General features: G+C 40.4%; 2 protein-coding genes across 2 annotated transcripts; both read left to right on the top strand.

Annotated features, from left to right (window-relative positions):
* Window positions 1-3092: 3092 nt before the first annotated feature.
* On the top strand, window positions 3093-3799 carry LOC143634261 (uncharacterized). Its single transcript, XM_077102397.1, has 2 exons — window positions 3093-3426; window positions 3483-3799. Exons 1-2 carry the CDS (start codon window positions 3093-3095, stop codon window positions 3797-3799), a joined length of 651 nt encoding a protein of 216 aa, XP_076958512.1.
* Window positions 3800-3823: 24 nt separating this feature from the next.
* On the top strand, window positions 3824-7414 carry LOC143634260 (uncharacterized). Its single transcript, XM_077102396.1, has 4 exons — window positions 3824-4238; window positions 5355-5921; window positions 6910-7034; window positions 7301-7414. The coding sequence occupies exons 1-4, from the start codon at window positions 3824-3826 to the stop codon at window positions 7412-7414; spliced, it is 1221 nt and encodes a 406-aa protein (XP_076958511.1).
* The last annotated feature ends 3017 nt before the right edge of the window (window positions 7415-10431 follow it).

Raw genomic sequence — 10431 nt, 5'->3', positions numbered from 1 at the left:
TGCCGAACAGTCTAAGACTATTGAACGCCTAGTGGAATCCAATCGACTACAAGCTGCCCTCCTGGTTGAACACGGAAGAATAATTGATGCCTTCAAGGAATACTTGGCATCTCAGGGGGAGAAGACGTGTAGGGGCGATGAGTTGAGAACGAAAAGACGAGAAGATCATGACGATGATCCCAATGCACCTTCGGGTGCAGGTGGTGAGCTGCCAAGAACCTCTCAGGCTCTTGGGGCTTCCACAACTGAGGGGGAGTCTACAGATGTAGCTGGTGATGTTGTTGTTGGTATGGGTGATGATGCTGATGTTGAGGACGTTATCGATGCTTTAAAGGAGTTGGATGATGAGGAAGACGATGAGTTTATGGATGATGACGACGTGTTGCCCGTGGATGAGATTGAGAGGATTGGGGAAAAGATTAATGTGGAAAATGTGTTAGAAGAAGGTGAGATAATGGATGATGATGTTGAGCATGACATTCCCGAAGTGGAAAAGTCGGGTGTTGGTGATGAAACGGTGTTGGATGAGACGATGTGGGAAGAGCAGCCTAGATGGAAGGAAGAATATGCTCATTGGTTTGTCAAGACCAAGAAGCCTGCTGTTCCAACCATGTTCAGAAAGAGCTACAACATTAAAGGGTATGCAGAGGCGAAAAAGGGGATTATTTGTTGGATCTATGATGAACAGCTCAAGTTGTTTGTGGTGAAGCGTTATGATGGCGTTCAGTATTTCAAGAGAATGTTGAGATCGTTCAACACATTGCCTGAATGCGAAGTAAAAGATTTGGCCAGGTTGGGCCTGATAAACCGAAACAACGACAATATGGCTAGAATGATTGAGAAGATAATGTGGAAAGAAGGAGTAAAAGAAAAGAAGTTTGAGTTGCTAAAGCCACAAAAGGGAAAATTAGTGAAGGATACAGAGAGAGGTATGAGAGCAGATGGTAAACCGTGGATGGTGATGAAGTACAAACCAGTCCGATGTATCAAGGAGGTACCCATGAAAGCTATGCCTCGAGATGTGCTGAAAGATTTGAAATGGTGGTTTGTGGACTGTGAGACTGCAGAGGCAGTAATGGAGGACGAGGATGAACAAGAACTGCTTCGGGTTTACGACCCGATGCATCTTGTTAACCTGTCGCAAGCTGATCTGGAAGTACTCAACAACAAGAAGATCTTCTACATTCCTGCTTGGAAGGATCAAGCTAGGAGATATCAAAGTGTAGTGTCAGTATGTGTGAAAGAAGGGGCGCACGCTTAGAGATGCAGATTACAAGACTCGAGTTTTGAAGAATCAAGATATGAAGCTACTGCCAAGGGGGAGTCTGTTGGTACATGTTTGTCAGTAGTTCATAGTCTTGTAATTGTAATCGAGTCTGTATTGTAATTGTGTATTTGATTATGTTTTTGTTTGTGTAACTAGCGAAGTTGTCAACAAGTTCGCTCAGGCGAACTTGTTGAATATGCGAAGTTACAGACAACTTCGCCTGTGGCGAAGTTGTCGTGTATATATTCACTGTTTCAGCCGAAACGTGAGAAGGTTAAGCAGTTTAGGGTTTCAGTCAAGTGTTCGAGTTTAAGCAGACGTGTTTGCTAGTTCCAGTGTCTGTAATAGTGACTACGAGTCACGTGTTCGGTTAATAATATTACGTGTTTGATTCATTGCTTGTGTTATTCTTTATCTACACTCGTAATCTACCTACGCAGGGATTCCGCACCTGCGTTGTTAGAGAACATCCCGTGTAAGATCCGTCCAGGAACCTACACATTCCATGATAGTCTCTCAAATGATGATGTTCGTGACCTCCAAGCCACTACGAATGGATCTTTTCTTGCAAATGATGAAAACGAGGATTGGGGGCATTTGAAGAGACACGTGAGTAATTCAAAGAGACAAGCACAATCGAACAGGATGTTAAAAAGGTCAGTGGTAAAAGCGGTTGAAAGTCATGGATCAAAAGATAGAATGGATATATTGGAAAAGAAGATGGATAGGTTGTTTGTTGCAGGTGTACAAGGAGCCGTAAATTCAGGAAAAACATATCCAGTATGTGAAGGTTGTGGGAAATTAGGACACGAAGTTGCAAGTTGTGGGGTTGTGCAAGATGAAGAAACTGGAGAAGAAGAGGTCAATTATGTGCAGGGTGAAAGGAAGTACAATAATATGAACTCAAATACTTATCATCCGAGCATCAGGAATCATCCAAACTTCAATTATGGAAATCCGAACACGCAACATAACCCGAACTTTCAAGGTAGTTTTCAGAAGACAACTTATCAGTCGAACCAGAAACAGTATAGTAATAGTTTGGGAAGCGGTTAGAGTGGGTACAATCAAAGAGATTCGGGGGGTTACAATAAAGGGTATCAAAAGAGTTCTCAGCAGGGGCAAGGGAATTCATCTGATAACAAAGAGGAGTCGATTAAGGATGTGATGGAGTTATTGAAGCAAATGAATCAGAGGATGGAACTCCAAGAGAAGGCAAATGCTGCAAGAGATAAACAAGTGAGTCAACTGGCTGAAGAATTGGCGAGCCTAAAGCGCACTCCAACCAAGTTACCGAGTGACACGTTGAATAATCCTAGCCATCAGAATAACAGTTCTTCAAGTGGGAAGAATACCCACATTAACCAGGTAAGTACCCTTTGGAATGGTAAGGTTTATGATAACGGGGTAAATCCACCATCCTCCTTTGTTGAAGGAATGGTGGAAGATTTGGGGGAAAATGGGAACAGTGATGATGAGGTGGAGATTAGACCAATAAATGAACCGAAAAATTCAATAACTAAAACTTTAAACGAATCGATAAAGGAAAAAGAAACACCAAACGCCAAGGAGATGGGTTCCACGGGTAAAACCGTTCCATTTCCTCGGGCATTGGTGAATCCCGCAACATCATCACTGAAAAATTAAACAAGTCACCGCATATGCTAAGTACTTGAAGGACTTGTGTACTCAAAAGCGAACTCATAAAATGCCCAAACAGGTCGATTTAACGGCTAATGTGAGTTCGGTTTTGACGAGAATCCTCCCACCCAAGCTACAAGACCCGGGAACGCCGATAATACCCATTCAAGTGGGTGATTTTAAAATGACAAGGGCGATATTAGATCTTGGATCCGGGGTGAGTATTATCCCGGGGAGCTTATATGACCAATATGATTTTGGTCCACTTAGAAAAGCTGACACCACCGTGGTATTGGCCGATTTGACACTTAAGCTTCCTAGGGGAATTGTTACTGATGTAATCGTCATGATCGAGGACTTTTATTACCCGGTTGACTTTCTGGTTCTAGACTATGTCACAGTTGACCCAAAACGGCAACCGAGCGTGATTCTCGGTAGGCCCTTTTTGGCAACCGCGAATGCTTTAATAAACTGTCGAACCGGGGTAGTTGACATGGCTTTCGGGAATAAAAACTTCGGTTAAATGTTTTTTCAAATGTTTCTAACCCTCTGGTGAGTGATGAATGCTTCGCAGCTGAAATCATTGACGGGTTGAATCCTCATGAGAATGAGGAAGATGCCACAGAGGAGTGTGTTATTTGTTGCAGGTCACCAGTAGAGTATTCACATCAGTTAAAAGAAGAGGAAAGAGCGGTTGAAGTTTATGCTGCAAGTATCGGGAAGCCACCATGGTCTCAACAGGTGGAGAAACTGCCGAACACTATTGACTCCAAATTGAGACCCTCACTTGAGAGTCCTTCGGTAGTCGAGTTGAAGGAACTCCCAAAACACCTCAAATATGTGTTTTTGGGAGAAAATGATACGTTACCCGCCATCATCGCCTCAAATTGAGAAGAAGATCAAGAAAGGGCATTGATGGTAGTGTTGAAAGAACATAAGGCTGCACTTGGGTGGACAATAGCAGACTTGAGGGGAATTAGTCCGTCTATCGTGATGCATAAGATTATCACGGATCCCGAGGTGAAACCCGCACATGATGCACAAAGACGGTTAAATCCGAACATGCGGGAAGTTGTGAATGAAAGAAGTTTGAAATGGTTGGATGCGGGAATTATTTTCCCAATATCGGATAGTACTTGGGTGAGTCCAACACAAACGGTTCCGAAGAAAGTGGGTATTCAGATAACCCGTAATGAGAGAGGTGAAGAAATTGCTACCCGACCAGTAACCGGGTGGCGAATTTGTGTTGATTACCGGAAGTTGAATGCCGCGACATCCAAAGACCATTTTCCTCTACCATTCATTGACCAAATCATCGAAAACCTATCAGGTCAGAAATTTTATTGCTTTTTATATGGCTATTCGGGATACAATCAAATTGCTATTCACCCCGATGACCAACATAAGATCACTTTCACGTGTCCATACGGTACTTTTGCATTTAGGCGAATGCCTTTCGGATTGTGTAATGCCCCGGTCCCCTTTCAAAGGTGCATGATGAGTATCTTTTCAGATATGGTCGGGGATTCACTCGAAATTTTTATGGATGATTTTTCTATTTTCGGTTAATCTTTTGAGTCATGTTTAAATGAATTAACAAAAATTTTATAAAGATGTGTGGAAACGAATTTGGTCTTAAGTTGGGAAAAGAGCCATTTTATGGTACAAGAGGGAACGGTTTTGGGGCATGTCATCTCGAGTAGGGGGATTGAGGTTGACAGGGTTAAGGTTAATGTTATATCTAACTTGCCACCTCCTACTAATATTAAGGGACTCCGGTCATTTTTGGGAGATGCTGGCTTTTACAAACGATTTATAAAAAATTTTAGTGTCATTACAAAACCGTTGTGTAATCTGTTATTAAAAGATGTACCATTTGTTTTTGATGAAGATTGCTTAAACGCTTTTAATTGTGCTTAAAAACAAACTGGTTGAAGCCCCAATCTTAATGTCACCCGCTTGGTCACTTCCGTTTGAAATTATGCGTGACGCGAGTGACTACACGGTCGGGGCTGTTTTGGGTTAACGGGTGGATAAGAAACCCGTTGCCATATACTACACAAGCAAAACTCTTTCCGATGCTCAAATTAATTACACCACCACGGAAAAAGGAGTTGCTAGCGGTAGTATATGCATTAGATAAATTTCGATCTTATATTTGGGGAAGCAAAGTTGTTGCGTTTTCAGATCATAGTGCAGTGAAATATTTGATGTCAAAGAAGGATGCGAAGCCACACTTGATCAGATGGATTTTGCTACTTCAAGAGTTTGATGGAGATCAGGGACAAGAAAGGGAGCGAGAATGTGGTCGCGGACCATATGTCCAGATTAATTGGAGAAGAGGAAGAAGATGCTAGGGCCATCAATGAGTCATTTCCGGATGAACAACTGTTTTCTGTTTCAACTTTACCTTGGTATGCTGACATTATTAATTTTCTTATTGCAGATACAGTTCTGGAATTTTGGCTCAAGAAGAAGAAGCAACACTTCTTGTCACAGGTAAAGTATTACGTTTGGGAAGACCCGGACCTGTTTCGGGTGGGTGCCGATCAAGTGATGAGAAAGTGCATTCCGGAGGAGGAAGTCAAAAGTGTCCTATACCATGCTCATTCATCACCATGTGGTGGACATTTTAGTGGACAAAAGACGGGGCATCGTGTCTTGACTTGTGGATTCTACTGGCCCTCACTCTTTAAAGACGTAGCTGAGTTTGTTAAAAATTGCGTTAAATGCCAACAAATGGGTGGCATTTCAAAGAGAGACGAGATACCCATGCAAGCAATCCTTGTTGTCGACATCTTTGATGTTTGGGGGATTGATTTCATGGGCCCGTTCCCAAATTCTTACGGGAATTTATATATCTTGGTGGCGGTTGACTATGTTTCTAAATGGGTAGAAGCAATCGCCACCAAGACAAACAACCATACCGTTGTTTGCAAGTTTGTCCAATCAAACATATTTTCACGATTTGGTGTTCCTCGTGTCATAATCAGTGATGGGGGTTCACATAGAAGTAATAACCAACTCATCACTTCGTATTATCTGGATCCAAAGAACCAGTCAAGATATGATATATTGGTCATATTGTTGTAGCAACTGAAATCTTTTTTATTAAAATCACTCACATATTCTTCTGAATTATATGTATCCGAGAGACTCATTTGGAAAAACGATAGGCGTAAGTATATCCAAGAACAAACAATTTTGATAGCCCGAGATAACGAAGAAATCGTCTCGAACCACCACTATACCACAGTCCTCTGCCGTCCGACGAACACCACCACACCAGTCCCATCACTACCACTGTACACCAAGCACTTGTTAATTTCTTGTTTAACCGATCCCAGGTACGACTTCGAGTTATCATTATTTGATTATGTACTTGTTTTGATTTTTCGGGTTAAACGGGTATCGGGTATGTGTTATTTGGAATGCAAAAATCGCTATTAAGTGAGAACCGGGTTGTGTGGTTTGGGTGTCGAGCATGTTCGGGTTTAAACAAGTGATAATGTGAAGATGAAAACGAGTGTTTGAATGAAAAAGTGTGTTTGTTGGGTCTTAAACGAATACAATTATTTTGAAGTGTGTGGAATTTTGAATGTGTCGGGACGAGTTTTTGAGGTCGGATTTTGCCGGGTTGGTAAAGTTTTGAATAGAACTATTTGAATGTTGGGACAAAGTGTTGTATATTTTTGTTTTGATTCGTTGTCATGTCGTTGGATTGTCGGGAATTATTTTGATTAATGAAACCTTACACGAGTAAAAGGTGAATCACCCGTACTTAAACTCCATTCGGGTGAATAAACCGAGTTTTCTAAGCTTTATATTTGCATTCCCGACAATCTTGTTTCATTTATTTTTCTAGTTTTATAATTATTTGTGTATATATATATATTTAGTAGTTTTTATTTTATCGTATTGACCATCAGACCGAAACACTATACGATTGTCAATACGATTTCGGGTGACCCGAACTGATTATTGGAATGATTATTTTGCAGATATGTCACAAGAACAAAGTGGTTCGAGACCTTTGGGGCCTATTATCTCACAGATTGCAGCCGCATTGGGGGTGTTTGAGAAATATTCTGCTGCTTATTTGACTCCGGGTTTGGACACAGAGGCTGTGATGTAGCCGATGCAAAGAAGGCAGGTATGTGTAGTATGAGGATCCTCCACGTCTGGTGGAGGCACGTGTATCAGCTGGGGCAGTTAGTAGTTCGCAGAGATATCAGATTGAGACCACTCGCTCAGCCCCGCATACGAGCACCACGGCCGACCCGTCTACCACCACGGCCACAGCCGTTGACCTTAGAGTATGTGTTTGAGAGGCAGCTGGCGATGCATGAGGAGAGTCGGACTTGTTTTCGAGCTTTATTTGATCATTTACAGGTACAGATGCCAGACTGTCTGAGGCCGTCTTCTGACATGGGTGGATCAGGTTATGCTGGGCGTGATTCTGAGGTAGGAGGTTCGGGCACCGGAAAGGCCGGTGATGGGGAGTAGTTGATGATGGATGCAGTAGCAGTAACAGCCGGTTAATTTTGGGGTTATCTTTTATTTTCCCCTTATTTTTGTTTTTATATCATGACGGTCTGTACTAAATTTAATATACTTAAGGGAAAAATGTATAAAGGGGTAATCGGCTGGGTAATATATGCATAACTTATATAACTACTGCTGTTTATTTGTATTTTTGTGTTGTATTTGAACTTTGTGGGTGTAGTTCACTATAAACCCTCACGAGATCTCACTCGTTCAACCGGGCTACCAGGGGGTTTAAAGGGCTTGTTGCATACGCTAAATGCAATCGTGATTCATACGAAAGTGAGTTAGGTCTTTTAACAATTTTACTAGTTTAACAAATTTAATTATGAAATTTATATAACTTGGCTTGGTAATTAAAATTAACGGTTTTGCAAACGGTTTAAAAGACCTATCCTCATGGTTGTGAGAAGCGTGCTTCTACAGGTGTGAGAGTTTGCAGATACTGTTGATTGAATTGAGGAGCCGGGTTCGTTGAGCGCAACCAAGAGTATATTTGAGTGGCTTATTTTCCTTATCAGGTGATTTTGTTTTCATAATTCTTTTGGTTTTCTTAGTTTTATTGTTAAAAGTGTAATTGTATAGTTCTATAATTTTAGGACCATCACATTAAGCCCGGTTTTAAAATTAATAAATTAAGAAATAAATTTTAACCCCGTCCTCGTTAATGTTCTTTTAAATGCTAAATTTTAAACATTGAGGACAATGTCAACCTCAAGTAGCGATGTTCAAAACGGTTTGGGACTAGGAACCGGAACCCGGTTTCTATATTCAAAACCCCATTTTAAACCGGTTCCAGGCTTGAACTGGTTAGGGAACCGAACCGGTTCTCCCACCCTCGGACCCTTAACCTATCTAACCGGTTCTTACCGGTTCCTAAACCGGTTCCTGGAACCGGTTACAGTGTAAATTTTTTTTTTCGTTTTTCGTTTGCGATTTGGATTCTAAACTACGATTCGTATTTGTATAACATGAAAAATAAACAAAACAATTAACATAAAATTCATTTTATTTACTTTAAGAAGTTTAAAAAAAAAAGGTTACATGTTTTAAAATCTTCAAAAACAAACTAACAAAACATTAAACTTATAAATATAAAGTTGTGACATATTATTTCTAGAAAAGCCTTCTTGTTCGTCGTAATTATTGAGCGGCGACTTCTTCATCGGAATTACTTGTAGAAATGCCTTCTTGTTCATCGTGCACTCGAACATCAAGTGGTGTTTCATCTTCGAGAGTGGTTACGTGTTGAATACGATCGATTGAGTCCAAGTGATTCTTTAAGCAAATGCACATCTCCACCGATTCCGAATTTAGTCTTGTTCTTCTCACCGATATTACCCTGCCACTAAGAGAAAAAGCGGATTCCGAAGCTACCGTAGAAGCTTGGGCGGTTAGTAAATCACGGGCCATGGTGGCAAGAATCGAAAACTCGGTTTCCTTTACCTTCCACCAAGCCAAAACATCAAAAGTGCCATATTCCTCTTCGGATAAACCGGTAGAGTAATCATTTGCACTATACCTTCCTAGTTCGCTTGAAGGGGTGTTACCCCTTTGTTTTTTAGCCGTTACGTTGCGAACGGTGTTCATAAGGCTAATCATGGGATCTCGTACTCTAGTAGCACTTGAACTTGATGAAGACCCCCCCGGCATAGGCATGCGTATGTTTGACCCATATTTATTTAAATAAAAGTCATACATAAATTTAAAATTCAAGTTAAAATCATTTTTTGCCTCTGTTGAAAAGTTTGGGTCAACTTCATGCATATCTAAGGCTGAAAAAATTTCGTCTATCACACATTCAACCCCCGTAACATTTAACATTGGGTTTAAAGCGGCGGCGCAAGTAAAAACCGGTGACAATTCAAGAAAGTATTTTTTTAATTTAAACTTCATTGGTAATATGATGTTTGAAAACATTGGACTTTTATTTTCAAATTCTTTAAGATTGTTAACGATTAAAAATAACTCCGAAAGAACCAAGGGACTTGTCGATAATACGTTCCCGATAGTTTCGTAGTTGATGTTTTAAAAACTTCAAGAAAAGTCGATAAGTCATTGATAATTTCCCATTTCTCATTTGAAAAGGGGATTGCCAAATCATTCTCGGCAAGACTATAATGAAACATTTGTAAAGTTTCTCTTTGTTTCAAAGCACTTTGAAACATTATGCAAGTGGAATTCCATCGATGAGGTACATCCCAATTAGCTCCCAAAGCTTTTCTTCCCGTATCTTTACAAAATTTTCTATAATCCATTTGTCTTTTTTTACTTTTCTTAAAAACTTCATGTATCATTAGTCTAAAATCGTTTATAACCGATGTAACCTCATCCGAAGCAAGTCCGTCTTGCATGATTAAATTAATGATATGTGCAACACACCTTGAGTGAAAAAATACACCATTGCAAATCTGCGTATATTTTAATTTTAATTTATCAACCGCCGATGTATTATTCGACGCGTTATCAAATGCCATTGAAAATATTTTATTTTCTAGTTTATAAGTTTTTATAACACAATCTAAAATTTCAAACAAATTATCTCCCTTATGTGGATACTCAAAGAGTTCGAAAGCAATGGTGCGTTTCATCATTTCCCACGATGACAGGTCTACCCAATGAGCGGTGACACAAAGATAAGATTCGGGTAGACCATGTGGAGCCGACCAAACATCACTAGTTAAGTTTATTCCCGTATTTATATTTTCAAAATATGCAATTAGTACCTCTTTGGCCTTCTTCCACAATTTTAAACAATAACGTTTAAGAGTATGACGACTTACGTGAGTGTATTGTGGTTGAAGCGTATCTCGAATCATGGCGGTTAAGCGAGGGTTGACGAAGTGGCTAAACGGCAAAGCTTCTTGAATCACAAACTACGCCATACGATCTTGAACTCGATCAATTTGGTATGTAAATATTCCGCCTTCACTATCCATTTGCGTTTGTTGCGAATCGACGTTCTTTTTCAACGCCTT

Source organism: Bidens hawaiensis, unplaced genomic scaffold (assembly GCF_021521415.1).
Source record: "Bidens hawaiensis isolate Kalapana, Puna unplaced genomic scaffold, B.hawaiensis_p1.1 tig00007038_1, whole genome shotgun sequence".
NCBI classification, from domain to species: Eukaryota; Viridiplantae; Streptophyta; class Magnoliopsida; order Asterales; family Asteraceae; genus Bidens; species Bidens hawaiensis.
This window is presented reverse-complemented; position numbering and strand designations above follow the sequence as displayed.

Excerpts from the sequence above, each read along its gene's own strand:
- LOC143634261 (XM_077102397.1), top strand. The coding sequence starts at position 3,093 with ATGACAAGGGCGATATTAGATCTTGGATCCGGGGTGAGTATTATCCCG. Across the intron at positions 3,427-3,482 it reads TTTCGGGAATAAAAACTTCG|CTGAAATCATTGACGGGTTG; the intron begins GTTAAATGTTTT and ends AATGCTTCGCAG.
- LOC143634260 (XM_077102396.1), top strand. The coding sequence starts at position 3,824 with ATGGTAGTGTTGAAAGAACATAAGGCTGCACTTGGGTGGACAATAGCA. Across the intron at positions 4,239-5,354 it reads AATCATCGAAAACCTATCAG|ATACAGTTCTGGAATTTTGG; the intron begins GTCAGAAATTTT and ends TTCTTATTGCAG. Across the intron at positions 5,922-6,909 it reads TGATGGGGGTTCACATAGAA|ATATGTCACAAGAACAAAGT; the intron begins GTAATAACCAAC and ends ATTATTTTGCAG.